Genomic DNA, 18,355 nt, shown 5'->3' on the forward strand with positions numbered 1-18,355 from the left:
TAGTTTGATTTTTACTTTAAATCATAGGCGTCCTAAAATGTCAAAGTTTGACACTAACGATAAAAATGTTATTGAAACTATTTTTTTTAAATGCCACATCTCACTCCGATGCAGACAGCTAGGGCTATTGCAAAGCTAGAAGCAAATTGGTCGTTGGCTGCTGTGGCGAGAGAATTACATTGCAGTAAGACTTGCATCTTCAATATAAAGAGGGGTTGGCAAGAAAACAGACTTGAGAGGCCAATGCGAATAGGTGTTGGAAAGGTTTCTTTACTAAAGTTTACCTTCACTTTAATAATGTATTAATTACTTCTCAATCTCATTTTTATTATTACAACTTTTTATTATTAAAATAGTAACGCCTGCTGCACGAACGCCAATGAATACAGCCTGATTTAATCTAACGAAAAATACGAAAATTTTCGCAAGCTGTCGTTCACTTTTGGATGGCCGCGATTGTACATACTTCATTATTTCCAGCATTTCCAAGAGGTGATTTTATGTCGGTTTTACCTTAAATAACCTCAAAAATGAAATATTTGCAGACTATTGGGATACATAGAATGTTTCTAAATGTTGCCACATTTAGTGTAACAAATACGTCCATATCTTCTACAAAAAAGTAGATTGATTTTTTTACATTTTTACCTAATATTTTAACGACTTAACAACGTACTGCTAAGCCGTTCCACGGATTTTGGGGCACCCAGTATAATAGGCTAAATCAGATCATTTATCAAACATTCTTCATGTTTAAAGTTGATAACACAATAATTGTGACGTACGAGGCTATGATATCACACTCCTGTGTGAACGGCGTGTATTCATTTATTCGTCATTTTTCATATTTTATTATACAATTTTAAATTTTACATTCAGTTTTTAACCAACTATATTTATTATTTATTTATAATGACCTGTAGTCCGTTTTTTAATTTACATGTAGGTATGTCGCATACCTCTCGTGGGGTGATATTTGAAAATTTGACTAAAACTCATCCATTATAGCAGAATTATAGTGTTAAATTGTTAAAGTTAGGTTGGCAGTATGTAGTGATAAAATTACTAGCCACGCTAACTGATATATTGATTTTTTTATCTGTGGTGGCAATTTAAACAAATGAAAATCTCATAGTCCTTTATGTCATTTGCGGCGTATTATCTAATTTTGAAAGAATTTCTCTGTTCGTTTTTCAATTTCACATTAATTTTCTTCCATATCGAATATTATTAATAATTTCTAGGGTTGATACTGTAAAACACTTCTTTGCCAAACAAATTATTATTAAAGGTTCCATAACCTCAATTTCACTCTCAGCAAAAGTTCAATTAAGCATTAAATAAACGGTATAGTCACTGAGTTGAGTTTGGCCGGCCTTGAATTTAACAATTCAGGTGATTAACAAAAAAAAAATAGGCAAAGAGCAGCCACGTAAAAGAAAACTTCTGAAAGAAGCTTTTTAACAAACGTGGTTGTCCTACATGATAAACCCAGTCACCATTTTCTTAGTTTCTATTACTAATCTACTACCTAATCAAAGTGTAAATACAGGGTGTCTCAAAATTCGCGAATTCAGAATTCAGAGCTTGGTAGGGAAGGACCCAGTGGAGCTTGAAAAATACTTAGAAAAAAAAATCGCTCTTCCTGAAGAAGATATAAGCACTTTTTAATTTGGTTCAAAACATAGCAGCCTTCATATGCACAGTGACAAAATACTATTCTAGCTACGTTGCCGTTCCATTTTTAAGAAAAACTACAAAAATTTAAGATTTTTTTACTCCAATGTAAAGCTATTTTTCAAAAAATTGTTTTACGTTATTATTTTCCACCATAAATAACAATAAACACTGCACTTTTCAGTCTGTATTTGAAGAAAACGCACTTCAATGCAATAATAAATACGGGGTGCCATTTGAAAAAAATTAGTTTTTGACATTTTTAGTTCGTTATATTTAAAAAATCGCAGTAGGCATATGCGACTGAGCAGGTTGTTGAGTAAATACTCAGCAGATGCGGCAAACATTCAGAAATCAAACAGTGTAAATCATTTTTATTCACAATCGGTTGGTAACGTGCAGCTTTTCTGACCTCTTAAAAGTTAGAAAGTGAGCGATTACTCGTGTACACATCAACCGGTCAGTAATGGTGAAAAAAGGAGTCAGTAATGAGTCGTAAGCCATCAGTAATGAACCCCATAACTGACCTGTGGTGGCGCTACTGTCGTACGCTCTGTACGTTTTTCTGGTATCGTAATTTGCTTTTCTCAAGTAAGAGATTGGGTGTTAATTTGAGTGCGAATTCCCGCAATTCTGGGGAGGGTACACTCTATTTCACTATCGCACATTTTGTTTTTTAAAAAATGTGAGCAAATGACAATTTGGTTTGACTTTTGTGAACTAAAATTTAATACAATCTCAATCGTGCGCGCCTACTAGGTTTTAATATTTTGCCGAAATAAACGATAATATTACGGCGGTTGGTTTTTATTCATTTTTTATTATTATAATGTTGCTTGTTTTATTAAATGATTGATTGTGAATTAAATAGTATACAAACCTCGGCGAAAGACCATTCCTGTGTCTCGAGAACTAGTTCACCTCGAGGGTAAGCCTCTCGGTAAACTATTGTTCTCTCGACGGGAATGGAACACTTTCCTCCTCGGTATGTAATATAATATAATTTATGTGGAAACTACGAATTTTCGAAGGGACCCATGCAATTCGAAATTCTGGTAAAAAAAAGCGCCACTGATCAAAAACGATGGCAGATAAGTAAAAATGACCTGTATAAATTTGATTCATAATTTAGCATAGAATTCAAAAATAAAATCAAACTGGGTATGTTCCGTTTAAAAAAACACTCGAAAAAACATAACTTTAGTGTTTTTATAATATTGAGACACACTGTATAGTGTATACATACCGCAATATTTTCCGAATGTGCAGTAGAAGCGTAGCTATCATCTAGAAAAAAGTAAAAGTTGATATCTTTAATAACAAACAAGTTATGGAGCTTTTTCACAACTCTGGGACACCTGTATATTTAGGTGGGTATTTTAAGATTTATGTAATTAGAAATAGGTACTATATACCTACTATTTCTAATTTTAAATGAAAGTGTTTCATAATTGAAATTCTTCTTGTATGTATTCTAATTTATGTGATTATTTATCGTTAGAGAAAAAACAAAAATGAGATAATAAAATATTTAAATTGTCTGTACGTAATATTGCAATAATTCTTAAATCTTGAGAATTTTCTGCGAATATTTCAAGGAAATGTACGCAAGCACAAATATTCAAGACGTCAACAACAACTTTCTTGGTGTTATTATCTACATGCATTCTGCGATCTTGGAGCTTTCATTCGTCTATCGTGGAGCAAGGAGACTCGCTTACGACGTGTTATAAGATTCCAAACAGGCGACCCGGATTGCCAGTATTGAACGTTCCCGAATAAATCTTATTATTATCGAGAATGAGACGGAGTCAACATCGGTTTGACAGAAGGAAGCGCGGCCATGCTTAAATTAAATATTGCGGCACGAAACGCGACCACGCAAGTTTGACGTTACGCGAACACGTTTCTCACAATGCGGAAAATTTTAACGTCACAGTCGAAAATTCCTGCGACGGATCGCCCTTCGTCGCACGAACCTCAGGAGTGTCATGGAGTCATGGTGGATCACCGAAAAATATAATTTCGAGTGGTCGTTGTTTATTTTTGCGCGAACGAGACAGGCTGGGTTGCAGCGGGGCAAACTGCAATGGAACGGATTTTCTATACCTAAAGCTCGGAAGCTTTGAGCAGGTTTGTGAGGGGAAATCCCGCCTGAATCCGCCATTCGACCGGGATATCGTTCTCGTCTCCAGGGCAACGTGTAACCTTTAGGGCGGAGCAGCATATCGAATTATGAATGCCCCTCCACGACCAGCAACCCCTTCACCCATCAAGACCCCAAATCCAATAATCTCACTCGCTTAGATTGTGACGGAATGATTTACCGACAAATCTAACCCAACTAATAACAACGTTATATAGGAATTTTCCACAAAATCGAATCACTACTTTTACCTCGACACTGATGCGTGCCGCAAATAACTGGAATCTCATTTTGTGTAATTGTCGGGTACTGTAAATATGAGGTGTACTCATACAGCAAATACCTAATGGTGGATTCGTGCGGCGAGAGAAGGTTGTTGATAGGAATGGAGCCGAGTTGCGTGTGGTATGAAGCGTTTCGGTGCGGTTTCAATCCAAATATTGACGAAAACAGACAGGACGCATCCACAAAGCAATATTACACTGCTGTAAATTGTTTATGGTTGGCTCAAAATGAGAAAATCCCTTTGTTCTCTATGCGAGAGTTTATTGTAATTGAACTCGGGTACAGTCGACGTACCAAACTGCCGAAAAGAATCTCAATGCAGAACGCAACCGCAGCAGCGTCACCGTTTTCTAATAAATTCTCCAACAACTTGGAAATTCAACAAATTCAGTGAATTAAAGATGGAATTGTTTGTATTCTTTTTATGTTTAAATTACTCAACGTGTTAGACAACGGCGAATTATGTGTTTTAGGGAATGATATGTTACGTATCGGGTGTTCATTTAAATGTATCTTCAAAGTAGACGTTGAAGAGTCGATTGTGAACGCACCACAGATTACAGATCACAGATCAGCTATTTAAATCTAACTTCACTTTTTGCGTTGTTTGTGTTTTTACTATGCATACAATCGACTCTTTATTCTTCAACGCCAACTTGAGGATAAATTTAAATGAACACCGATATATAAATATTAATTGCTAAGTACATAGTTGACTTCACTTACAATTTCTGCGACATTTTGATGAAGCAAAACTTTTAACTAAAATCCAGTTGTCTACAACTGTAAATGTACCGCTGTAACTTTATCATTAAAACATAATATACAGGGTGATTCATGTGGCGCGTTCGTTAGAAAGTTTCTGATTTCCTAAAATCGTATTATGTAATATGAAAATTGGCAACCGACTATAATCGAGTGCTCCAAGTTCAAATATTTTTTTTTCAAAATGGCGACACTTTTGGAAATACCGGAAATTGACGCCATCTTTACTTTTTTTAAATGGAAAGGCCCCATTTTGATTTCAAATTTGGATTCTACGTTAAATTTTGAGTTTAGAGTTTTTATCAAGCAATTGTTTTATTTGAATTTTAATTCAAAAATGGCATTGCAATAAATAGTAGATAACAACAAAATAATCAAATCAACAAAATAGTTATTTTTATATTAAGTGCGCGAAGGTCTTTTACGCCGAGACGAAGGTCGAGGCAGTATAAGCCTTTGAATGCACAAAAACATCTTCGCGCACGAAATATAAACAATATTTTTTCTATAATTGATTCAAAAAATTGAAATTAAAAATTCAAATTTTTGAAGGAACTCTGAAGTTTCAATGCAGTGACCATGTTGCTAGGTAACTAATAAAAAACAGTGCGTGAAATGAAAAACAGAAATAGTCGTATGCGTGAAATTGCATTTCACACACTGTTTTGTATGGTTTCTATGGTTTCGATCTTACTAACAATGTAAAAAAAAAGACACGTAAGAAAATGACCCACTTCATGCACAGATAACTATGCGTGAATTTAAATTTTTTGAATCAATTATATAAAAAGATATTTTAATGCAAGGCTCAATGTATGCACCGTTTTCATTGAGATAGTGAACAATGTTTATCTTAGTTTTAGTACGCTTCGGAAAAAATGTTGTTGTTGTTGTTATCTACTATCGCCGATACTAGTCTAACTCCATGGAGGTACATACTATTAACTAGAGTAACTAGACTAATACTACTAGATCCATGTCTCACTCATGTTATGATATGACTTATGAGGCTTGCGGCACATCCAACTACGCCACCAACGCGTACTACGATGGGACAATCATTTATAATGCAGTGTTGTAAATAGCCGACTAAAAAAATGTTCGTAATTGTATTGCCAACTCAACCTTGTTGTAAGTAGTCATGTTCAAATAAATCTGCAAGAACTGTATTGTAACGTAACTGTCAATTTCACTTGTTCATGTCAATTTAGGACGACTTGTTTTTTGGGTTTTAAAAGTGACTTCAGTAGTTAATTAATTAACATTTTATTAAAAAAAATATTTTGACTAAAATTAACAATTCAGTGTTTGTTAAATTTATTATCATTTTGCAGTAAAATTGCTTTGAAAAGTATAATCACATGTCAACTTTGACAAATAAATGAAATCTGTTATATTTTCTGGCAGGAAAAATCCATGGAAATATTAATCAATATTCAGCCTACATTAGGCACCCTGGAAAAATAAAATTGTCCCAGATTTATCTGAACATGACTGTACATACAGGCTGATTCAAAACGAACTCACCAACTACCAGCAGTTGTACCGAATACAGTGAAAACATAAAAAAATTGAAAAAATTATTCCCCCAATTCAATTAAAAATTATAACGTCCTGAAGTTAGAAAACTGTAACCAAAAATGTTCTTGAAAAAAAAATTTTTTTTGTTCCAATTATGTTAGACAGAGTATTCATTTAACATTTAACATTCACTAATTAAATTCTTTTTCTTTTAGTCCATTGGCTTTTTTTAAAAAGCGAAATTTAAAATGTTTGTTACAAAATTTTTGAATACATTTTATTCAATTAATCATGTGCTTGTATACAGGGTTATTCACCGTAGAGTTCCTGCGAAAATTTAATGTTATGCAACACAACGTACTAAAAGCTCAGATTGGTTTAACATTTTACAAATAAAGAATCAAAGTATAGTTTCATTTAAAAGTCAAAATGACATTTTGTTCTCAATGTAAAGTTATACGAAGAAATATTGGATGAAACAAACATTAGACAAAAACGTTAGAAATAGGCCTATCTGGATATCTTTGAGACTAAACATGTCCAGATTGAACAGCATTTTTACGGCACTCATCAAAAATGAGAATCATGTCTGTTTTTTCATCAAAAAAAGTTGGACATCAACGTCATTGTCTTGACATTTAATGTGAAATGAAATAACCCTAATTCTAACCCTACTTTGAATTGATTGACGTTGTCATTAAGTATTGTAGGTTGCAGGGGATGATTGTAAGTAAGCACGTGGTGAATATTTATTTAATGCAAAGTCCCAATCAAAATCTACCTTTATCAAAAGAAGAGGGCATTTGGAAAAGGAAAATAGGAGTATAAAATACATTTTTAAACTGTCAGCTAAAATAGTGTCAAAAAAAAAGACAATAAAGCTTGAACTATATCGAATTTTTCAAAACTGTCAGAAATTTGATGTCCCACTTTTTTTGCCCGCAATAGTACATGATAAAATCGAATTTTTTTATAATGTCAGACTATAAAATGATTCTTCTTATAACCTTACATGGAGCACAAAAACGTTAAACATGGTATCTAGCAATCTGAGCTTTTGGTATTTTGTGTTGCATAACATTAAATTTTCATATACAGGCTGTCTCAAAACTGGCGTACAAACTACTAACTACCTTATCGAGGATGCTTAAATGTACATGAAAAAAATATGGAAAAAATGTTTCCGACAAAAAATAAAATTATTTTTAAAAATTAAATAATTTTGAGCGACAAACACGAGTGTTGGACTGCAAGAAAAAATTTCTGGCGATATATACAGAGTGATCACAAAAAAACGCCCCAGCTTATATCTTTCTTATTTGACATCCGATATCAACGAGTAATATCTCAAATTAAAGAATTCAAAAAGTACTATAAACTGGATATAAATTGTTGCCCTTAGCAACCCTCCCGTTCAAGGATTAAGGGTCAACTTTATTTTTTTTAATGGCAACATACATTTTTGTTGGTACAGTTAGATTCATTATGTTTTTCTGAGTTCAAAAATATAGTACATCCTGTATATTTAAATGTCATTCTAATTTCCAATTCTAATAGGAATAGTAGAACTTTATTCGTAACAGGCCATGAATTACTTATGAACACATTTTTGTAGTCATGGAAACAATATTTATTAAGTAATACAAACAATAAAATAACAATAATTTTTTTTCAACTGATCTGTTCAAATTGAGCACCATTTTGTTCGAGACACTTCGCGTGGCATTCAGAAGGCTTTCAGGTGGGGTTTCTCTGCAAGTAGTAATTTCTATTATTTCCGAAATATGCTTGCAACATATCCACAATTTCATTATTGTTCATATTATTTCACAACACTAAATTGGAGAAACAAAATTAAACAAAAATTACGACAAATAAAGTTTATTTTCAAAATAAATGTTTATTTTTTTTGTGTTTCCATGGCTGCAAGAATATCTTAAGTAATTCATGGGCTGTTACGAATAAAGTTCTACTTATTCCTAATGATTTGTAATTGAATTTTATTTATTTCTTATGTTACAATAACATTTAAATATACAGGGTGTGCTATATTTTTTAACTTAGAAAAACATAATGAATCTAACTGTACCAAAAAAATTATATGTTGCTATTTAAAAAATTTAAGTTGACCCGTGACCCTTGTAAGATAGGGTTGCTAAGGGCAACATTTTATATCCAGTTTATAGTACATCATGAACCCTTTAATTTGATGTACCGCTCGTTGAAATCGAATTTCAAATAAGAAAGATATAAGCTGGGGCGTTTTTTTGTGATCACTCTGTATCTGTCCCGAGATATATTCGGAAGAGAATCGCCCGAAAAAGCTTTTCCCTAAGTAAATTATATCGGAAATTTTCCCTAGGGAAAATTTATTCATAAAATTCGGAGTTGTGATTTGTCAATATAAATCATGTGACATTTGAGGGCGATTCTCGCTGGAACTCTACGGTGAATAACAACAAAAAAATCAAAATCTGGAAAAATAAGAAAAAATTTGTATATAATTTTTTTCACGACACTAAAATCTTTTAACATTCTTTAAATTAAACACGCTTCGGTAATCCGTACATTTCGTTATTCCGGATCGTCCTTGCCTTAAATAATCTGTACTAATTATTATTATTCATACGTACATTACAATATCACCACAAATTGAAAAAGTGATATATACATTCTGATTGTTAGATGAATGTAAAGAAAAATGGTATTTCGGCAACTTTATGGTAATATATACAATAATACAAGTATCAATACGTAGGGGAACCAGAAGCACACAAAAATTAGGGATAGGATTAAGTACTGGCACAATAGACAACCCCCATATTAAACGACATAAAGGAGAAGTTAATTTGATTCGCCTGGTTCATAACAAGTGCTTAAATGCGTTCATAAATCAAATCATTATCCTCAACCAAATGTTCAATGCCATTTCCCGCACCTACAACTGTGAATAAAAATTATTCATTTGTAACTCTCAGCATAAATGTTTATTATTTTATTCTTGTTCATCGATCAAATACAAATATGGAAATCCTCGCCACAAACATTTGAAATGTCTATCTATATATTAAAAAAGACGACTTGAACGCGGAAACCTTGAGGGTAAAATCGAACAGATGTACAGGAAGGCCTAATTTTCCCCTCGAATATTCTACTCGTATTGTCTTCAAAATCCCTTTAATGATTGCGAAGGGATCATGAGAGGTTGGATTTAACGCCGCACACTCGGAATCACTTTGCAAAATTTTAAACCCCACAAATTATAGTCCGCAGATAAATATGTAATCTCAAAATATTTATTCATATTGTGTCACACTAATTATTAGTCTTATCGTTTTGTTTGATGACAGCCAATTTTGTATCAATTTCTTTAAGTGTTTGATCCAAGATAAGATTTTTCCAAAAATTGTCGCAGTTATTCCCATTTGTGGGCCTTAAATGTTGAGTGTCACTGTAATTATTCTAAAAAAAAATTACATCGGTTATTTCCTTACACATAACGTTTACTTAACATTTACTTCAAGTTCAAAATCAATTTCACTCATCCTTTTTTTATCATACGTGGACAGGTGAAATGCATTATCCAAAGTTGGATTTTCGAGTAAATCATTTTCTTCGTCGGCAACTCTCTCCATTTTTGTTGCTGGGGCTGCCGAGGCCACATTTGTGTCTTCGGAATTTTGCCGGGAGTCACACAAATCTGTACCAGCACAATGAGTTAAATACTTTTGTAGTTACGAATCTAAATTGAATAATTACCGATATCAGACAATATTTCGTCTAAATGCTGCTTCTCTTCGTCGGTTAGAGGGAGTTTCGACATGGCTGTGGCAGCTAGCTGTTTGATCAATAAAAAGTTTATAAGGGGGTAGTGGTACAGTATGTGAAAATGCTACCTTGTCGATAACAGCAAATTAAAGCAACACTTACCTCGATGTTTCTACGAATGAAATTTTTTGCGTTATTTTTAATTAATTGACGACGCTGGTTGTGCTGCTTCATTTCAATGTTAGCACTGTCGTTACAATGTTGTTTGTTGTCTTAAACGTAAAATGAAAATATTAAAAATAATTTAAAAGTTGCATGACAACCTGCAAAATTCTCCACTTCCGAACAATACAGATTTATAAATGAAGATATATTTGTGCGAAAAATGTCATCCGTGTTACATAATTCTACACACATTTCTTCTTCGACTTTTAATCTTTCATTCTTCTCATTCTAGTAACAATACTTCAAATTAATTAGTTATTCTCATCGAATAGAATGCCACTTTTATTCTTTATATCGCATTATATGTTGTAGTGAAAAGCTCTTGGAATTTATTTTCCATAGTGCAATAAATGGATGGGTTAAAAAATAGGAGTAGTTCTTTTAGAACGTCGTGATTAAAATGTTCATATTATAACAAGGGACAAAACAGTCATTAACTACATACAATCAATTTCGGTTTTCTTCAATAAAATGTGGTACTTGTGATGACAACTCAATCTTTAGGACCTATGTCTAATAATTATACTCGTATACAATAATAGTCTCTGAGTAATAGTCTCTTTAACAAAAAATTTTAATTGTTTTCATCAAAAATGTTTTTTTAGAATTCAAGATAAAACTACGAGTGGCACAACGAAGAGATCTTTATCTTTGTAAAATATAAATATAGTATCCTACCTACCATTTAAAAAAATTTTAGACGAATACTACTTTCCTAACAAGTGAGTGTTTTAGAAGGGCAAATGATTACAATAAGTTCAGAAAAATGATAGATATATAAACTTATATTTCTAAAATATTTAAGAAAGTAAAACTCTTTGACAACAAAAAGTATTAAATCAGGAAGAATTTTTAATATTAAAGTAATTCAGCTGGCACCCCAGTAATCAAAATATACAGGGTGTTTAATTAGTCGAAATGGCTTAATCATTACGAAAATAATGAGGTCCCAGATATATTGCTAATTAGTCCAGTCAATATAAACATTCGACCTTGCAAAAGGTCATGTAGTTCTGATTTGTTAATATGTTGTTTGGACCTCAGCCAAGAGTAAAAAACCAAATTTGCAACTTCGAAAGATTTGTGCTCGCTGCGTGGTAGCCAAAGAACAGCAAAATTTTCGCACTATTTTCTGTTTTTGCCCACAATCTCCTAAGATATGAGTCTCACAGCAAAAGTTGAAGTTACCTTTTTTAAACTAGATTAAATTCACTATAGTTTGAGGCCTCAGCAAACTTTGTACATCTGGCAGTTTTCGAGATACAGCTCTTCAAAAATTGGGTATTTTTTCCAAGAAGTGAAAAAAATTTATTTACCTCTCTTGTTTTATTAAATATCGTCAAAAATACTCCTGCCACGAGAAAAGTTATTGGTAATAAACTTGAAGTACATATCTTTAGCTTTAAATTGAGATCTGACGGGCAGCTGCAGGTCCAATGCTTCTCTCAAAACCGAAAACCTCGAAAATGGAATTTGGGAAAAATTATTGAAAACAATATTTCAGGGCATCAAACATCACGTATGGGGCCTATATCGATCAAATAAGTTATTTTAACTTAATTTAGTATGTGTGGTTAACAGCTTACAGGGAGTCTGTGAAGTTGGTGGTGAAATACTGCCCTCAACTCCAGACTTGTTCTTATTCCTCGAACACCCTAAGTATGCTCCTTTGGAACGAGTTCATGGAGCAGGTGACAAGTGGTCTTGATTTTTTTCGCTCAAGAATTATTTTCCTCTCATTCATCCGCGTCCCACCTACTGATTACGATACAATGTTCATATCACATTTTAAAGCCTGTGAGAGAAGTAAAGGTCATTTTCAAAAAACCTGCTCTTTACTTTTGATCAACCACTGTTCTTTAAAGCCAGAGATATTGTTGAGGGTGACCAACATTCTGAGCTAAGCTGCGTGGTTGTGAGGCTTGGAGGGTTCCATCTCCTCATGTCATTCATAGGTTGTATCGGTGCAATAATGCCAGGGAGTGGCTTGAAGGCGCTACTTATGACAGATCACAGGCGTGGACAAAATGCTGAATGGTCATGCCTATTCACGGGTTGTACGAGCACACATTTTGACTGATCTGACATTGGCTGGCATTATTTTGGATGAGGTAGACTTGACTGGGAAGGAAAGAACCGAAACTGAGAATAAACTACGTGAGAGTGAAAGGTTTCTCATCTTGTTTGTAAAAGAAAATAACTCTTATCAAAACCTAAGAGCCAAATTCAAAACTACAACGCATAATTTGAAAGGTAATGGTCCCACATCAAAGCTGTTGGTCCAATATTTTCACACATGTAAAACTATTCAACCAGGTAGAGCGTCAGGGTGATTAGAACCTTCACCTGTACACCTATTATCGATGAAATGCTACCTTTTTTCATTCAGCTGGTCACTATTTCTACATAAAGAGTGCCCACTTATATTTGCAAGACATGGTGGCTCCAGAACAGCGGATGGATCTAACTGAGTTTAAAGATATTCACAGAACGAAATTTTACATTCCGCCGATTCGATAAGTTTTGGTCCGGCCTGTGGTCAGATTTGATTGCTGATGTGGTCTATGAAAAGCTACAGTGGATTGACACATGTGCGTGGAATCTCCAGCAGTGTGCTAGCGCGGTGGACCGTAGGAATGGTGTTCCTGGTAAACATACTCGTATATGCCAGGACATGTACCCGCTGGAGCTCAAATTAAACCTCGCGAATGAATGAGAGGAACATAATTCTTGAGCTCTAAAAATCAAGACCACTTGTCACCTGCTCCATGAACCCGTTCCAAAGGAGCATACTTGGGGTGTTCCATGATTTTCCATGCAAGCAGAACAAGTCTGCTGCTGACGGCAGTATTTCTCCACCAACTTCACAGACTCCCTTTAAGTTGTTAACCACACATACTAAATTACGTTATTATAACTTATTTGATCGGTTTAGGCGCTATACGTAATCTTTGATGCGCTGAAAACTTGGTTATATGCCACTTTTGAGAGAAGCATTGGACCTGCAGCTGCCCGTCAGATCTCAATTTAAAGCTAAATAAATATACTTCAAGTTCATTGCTCATGACTTTTCTCATGGGGCGATTATTTTTTACGATATTTAATAAAATTAGAGACGTAAACAAATTTTTTTCACTTCTTGGAAAAAATACCCAATTTTTGAAGAGCTCTCTCTCGGAAACTGCTGGACTCACAAAGTTCGCTTAGGCCTCAAACTGTAGCGAATTTAATCTAGTTTAAAAAAGGTATGTTCAATGTTTTGTACGAGACTCATATCTTAGGAGATATTGAGCAAAAACTGAAAATAGTGCGAAAATTTTGCTATTCTTTGGCTACCATGCAACGCGCACGTCTTTCGAAGTTGCAAATTTGGTTTTTCACTCTTGGCTGGGATCCAAACAACATATTAAAAAATCAGAACTACATGACCGTTTGCAAGGTCGGACCCTTTTTTATGTTTATATTGACTGGACTAAATGTAACGTGTGTTTTTTTAAATTTGGCGTCGAAGTAGGCGTTGAAGTGTCGATTGTGAACGCACTATACATGTTATGGATCAGCTGTTTAAATCTTACGCTTTTACTCTCTTTGACTCTCCAACGCCTACTTCGACGCCAAATTTAAAAAAACACCTTTGTATGGGCAATGTTATCACGTTATCAGAATGCAGCTGCCGCGTTCAGAGAGTACTATGGCGGACAATAAATTTAGGCCTGTCATTGCCTTGACATCAAAATGTGAAGCTGGCATTATGTTCAACTAATTTTTTTCGATTTTTGTCATTCTTGTCATCGTGACAGCGATAATCAAAATTAAAATTGGGAAAAGAAGCGTGCACCAGAGAGAAGTGCTACTACAAATCAGTTATGCTAGTACGTCATGATCTGTACGAAAAAGGCGAAGGAAACGCCAAACAGCTTGAAAACCTTCAGTTTGACAAACTGCCGGCCTAAATTTATTGTCCGCCATAGTACCTACGCAGAGCCATTTCCAAAAGGACACCATCCTGGGCCACGTCAGTTTATTAATCTAGTACAGCGGAGAAATAGACAGGACCGGATTCAAAATTTTAGAAAATAATAAAAATATACAATCAATTATCTCTGTTTATACAAACATTTTACTAAGAAGATTTAGGCTAAAATTCTTAAGAATAATGTATAGTACCTCGTGTTACAACTTCCAAAACACCCTGTATCTATGTACATTTTAAATTGAGAACGCACCACTCGTGTAAAAGCGTAGATTTAAACAGCTGATCTGTGATCCTTTATCCGTATAGTACGTTCACAATCGAGTCTTCAACGTCTACTTTGAGGATAAATTTAAATGAACGCACGATTCCTAGTATACAGGGTGTTTTCGAAGTTGAGGTGTTCCTTTTAACATGTGATAGTATGCGTTGTTCTAAAGAATTTTAGCCAAAATCACCTTAGTAAAATGTGTACGGCAATGAAGATACAATAAGTAAATTTTTTTGAAATTTTTGAAACCGGTCCTGCTCAAATTTGTGCTGATTTGTTAGAAATTGGAATTGACAAAAAAAAAATCAAATAAGCATGGACGTTAATCAAAACTACTGTCAGAGTTGTCACCTAATTAGTCGAAATGGCTTTATTATTAGGAAAATAATGAGCTCACAGATATGTTGCAAATGCATGGGCAATGTTATCACGTTATCAGAATGCATCTGCAGCGTCCAGAGTATTGCAAAGCGATTTCCGGAAAGACACCATTCTGGGCCAGGTTAGTTAATAATCAAGTACAGCGGAGAAATGGACAGGACCGGACTTAAAATTTTAGAAAACAATAAAAATATACAATCAATTATCTCCGTTAATACAAACATTTTACTAAGAAGATTTAGGCTAAAATTCTTAAGAATAATGTGTAGTACCTCGTGTTACAAGGAACGCGTCAACTTCGAGAACACCCTGTATTATGATATAAGTGGTGGAAATAAAATTTCAAGGTTTTTATCAAGCACGAGTTGTATACAGGCTGTCTGATGAAAAACGCCTCAACACATAACTTTTTTATTTATTACCCGATTTCAATGAGCAAAAAAATCAAAGATATGGTTTTTCAAGCGCTACTAGACAGCCCTAAAATGTATTTTTTTTGGTGTTATCTTCAATAGCTAACGATAGTCAACTTTTTTTTAAAAATAGACACATGTAGTTTTTTAGGCTTGGTCTGGTAAGGCTTTTTTTTCTGAATCTTATGATGTATTGAAAGTTATCATTTGGTTCATAGCTAACTGAAAAAAAATAAAACATTTTTTTTTTTGGTTCAGCTTACTATAAAATTTTTAAGAGTGCTGTGGAAAACAATCGGAATACAAAGTACGATAAATGTCATCTAAACGTCAGCTTAGAAATTTTCATCTGTTTTTTTAAACTTTTTTTATTTAAGTATAAAATAACATTGTCAGTCATGCAGGATAGCAGTCATTTGACTATTATTTTATGTTCGAGTGTAATAAAAATCGTAATTCGTCAAAAACAAAAAGTTAATAGAAAAAATAATCATAATGCGGAGGCGAGACGCCGGTAATTATGTTGATAAGCACTGCACTATTACTTGATAGTAATATCCGTAATAGTGTATGTACTCCGGCAAAATTGCCGTGCCGCCGGGTGGAGGTGGGATACGAAAAATTATTATTCATGTTTTCTAAGAAAGTAATAATAAAAAAAAAAATTTTTTATTATTATTCATGTTTTCTAAGAAAGTAATAATAAAACTCTTCAAGATTGCACCTGAAAATTTTCAAACTCACACTTGACATTTGTTGCTATTTGTATTCCAATTGTTTTTCACGGCACACTTGAAAATTTCATAATAAGCTGAACCACAATTAAAAATTGTTTTATTTTTTTTCAGTCATCTATGGATCAAACGATAACTTGTAATACATCATTAGATTCAGAAAAAAAAACTTTACCAGACTGAACCTAAAAAACTACATGTGTCTATTAAAAAAAAAAAAAGTTGACTATCGTTAGCTGCTGAAAATAACGCCAAAAAAATTTTTTTATGGCTGCTTCGTAGTGCATGAAAAACCATATCTTTGGTTTTTTAGTTCATTGAAATCGGATAATAAATAAAAAAGTTATGGGTTGAGGCGTTTTTTATCAAACAGCCTGTATACTATTTTTTCTACGAATTTTTAAAATAAAAGTTAATCAACCATTTAAAACAAAAATAAAGACACAAAAGCATATCAAACAGCGTGAAATCCCGGTAGTCCGACAATTTCAACCACCGGAATCTATGTATGTCAAAATGACAAAATGACTGATTTCAATGTCATGAGTAGAAAAAAAAATACTTTGGAAGCATTAGATGTTACTGTTGTAATAGCATAATAAAAATTCAAAATTGAAATTTATGAAGAACTGTAGTCACTGACTTTGAAACAGATTTCAAATTTAAATCACAACTAAAATTGGCAGAAAATATTGTTTTGAAAATATGTAGGTAAGTATATCATTAAAATTAATACAACTTAGTGTAAATAGTACAGTAAGTGAACTGTAACATATTTATAATTAATTATTAGGTATTAACCTGCAACACATCCGCACTTTCCGTGATTTGTTGTTCAAGACGATGAATTGCTGCCAAATTTTTCATTATTTCAGCATTTTTGTTGTCAAATCTCACATTTTCTCGTTTTAAAGCAGGTAGAGAATCGATTATGTAACTGAAAGGATTTTTCTGAATCACATCAAATGATTTATTCTCCTCCCAGCTAACACTATTTCCGCCGTAAAAGTCTAGGATACGTACAGGATCTGAGAGGATGAAACAAATTAACCAAAAAAAAAATATAATTAGGAAAACAGTTAAATTACATTATGACGTACCCTCATATAAATTTGGTAACTGCAAACTTCCTCTTTTTGGTTTCCAGTTCAAAGGTAGATTTTGTTGGGAAATTGTATCTCCTCTAAACTTACTTTCGTCTGACAAAAATGCCAGAAAATTTTCCTTTTTTTCCAGTTTCATTATGCTAGATGAACCACTACTCTTAGCATATCTTTTATCTGCCGACTTTCGACAAGTTTTTTCAAATGTATTCTTTTTGAAAACCTCTTCGTCACTGCTACCGTCAGTGCGAAGCTCCTCACCTGATATCCACAACTCCTCTTCGCCCTTTAAATTAAATTATTACCATCAGATCTTAGATATTATAAAATAAAAAAACAATGTTCTCGAAATCGTTTTATTTTTAAACTATACAACACAAATTTTAAGTACTTACTTCTCTTTGTAATTTTAAATGTTGATTTTTCACAGTTGTTTTGGACTCGAGAGTATTTTCCATTGTCCAATACTAAAAAGAATTAGGTATTAACTTGTTAACACAAATTTCGCTGTAACCGTAAGCTAAATTTATTTGGAAAATTCCGTAATCCAATCACATTAAAAGATCGCGAATGTTGAAAAACACAGACCGAACTGAACGCTAAGTGGAGTTCAAGAATATGCAAACCTTGACTCGACCAAAGCCAGATGGTGAAGATAAATTTAATAAACAAAATAAAAAGGCTAAAAATACGACAAAGATTTGATATTATAGGGAGCACCTATAATGTAAATTCAGATCTTTCTTGACAAATATTTTACTTACAAATTATTATGTACATAAATTTTTGACAATTTGACAAGTTCAGTTGTTTCCATTGTCAAAGGAAACTAGTTTAAGCTAAAGTTTGTTTAAGCAAGCCCAGATATGGATTTACTTTTTCAAATAAAAATTAAGGCCCGGTTTATTCACCTTCAAGTAAATTTATCTGGCCAGTAATTGCTATGATTTAGAATCTGCTATTGGTAGATCCATGGTAATTAATTAGCGTTCAAATAAAATTACTTGAATACCGGGCCTTAATGTTATAAAAAAAAAAATTCTATAATTGATTTCAAAAATTGAAATTCACGCATAGTAGTCCGTGCATGAAG

General features: G+C 33.4%; 1 protein-coding gene across 2 annotated transcripts; it reads right to left on the reverse strand.

The window, feature by feature from the left end:
* Positions 1 to 9,668: 9,668 nt before the first annotated feature.
* Positions 9,669 to 18,115, reverse strand: LOC138123131 (uncharacterized). 2 transcript variants are annotated; one of them, XM_069037684.1, is made up of 9 exons: positions 18,027 to 18,115; positions 17,658 to 17,729; positions 17,260 to 17,548; positions 16,961 to 17,187; positions 10,486 to 10,615; positions 10,325 to 10,434; positions 10,154 to 10,232; positions 9,913 to 10,094; positions 9,669 to 9,856 (listed from the first exon to the last, which is right to left on the reverse strand). In XM_069037684.1, exons 2-9 carry the CDS (start codon positions 17,718 to 17,720, stop codon positions 9,710 to 9,712), a joined length of 1,227 nt encoding a protein of 408 aa, XP_068893785.1. In that variant the 5' UTR covers positions 17,721 to 17,729; positions 18,027 to 18,115; the 3' UTR covers positions 9,669 to 9,709. The 2 variants fall into 2 exon arrangements, with proteins under 2 accessions (XP_068893785.1, XP_068893786.1); XM_069037685.1 differs by lacking the exon at positions 18,027 to 18,115 and adding an exon at positions 17,889 to 18,020.
* Between the last annotated feature and the right edge of the window lie 240 nt (positions 18,116 to 18,355).

Source organism: Tenebrio molitor, chromosome 2 (assembly GCF_963966145.1).
Source record: "Tenebrio molitor chromosome 2, icTenMoli1.1, whole genome shotgun sequence".
Taxonomy (NCBI): Eukaryota; Metazoa; Arthropoda; class Insecta; order Coleoptera; family Tenebrionidae; genus Tenebrio; species Tenebrio molitor.

Coding starts and splice junctions, on each gene's coding strand:
- LOC138123131 (XM_069037684.1), bottom strand. CDS start 17,720: ATGGAAAATACTCTCGAGTCCAAAACAACTGTGAAAAATCAACATTTA. Junction 17,549..17,657: donor ATTTAAAATTACAAAGAGAA/GTAAGTACTTAA, acceptor TTTAATTTAAAG/GGCGAAGAGGAGTTGTGGAT. Junction 9,857..9,912: donor AAATTGATTTTGAACTTGAA/GTAAATGTTAAG, acceptor ATTTTTTTTTAG/AATAATTACAGTGACACTCA.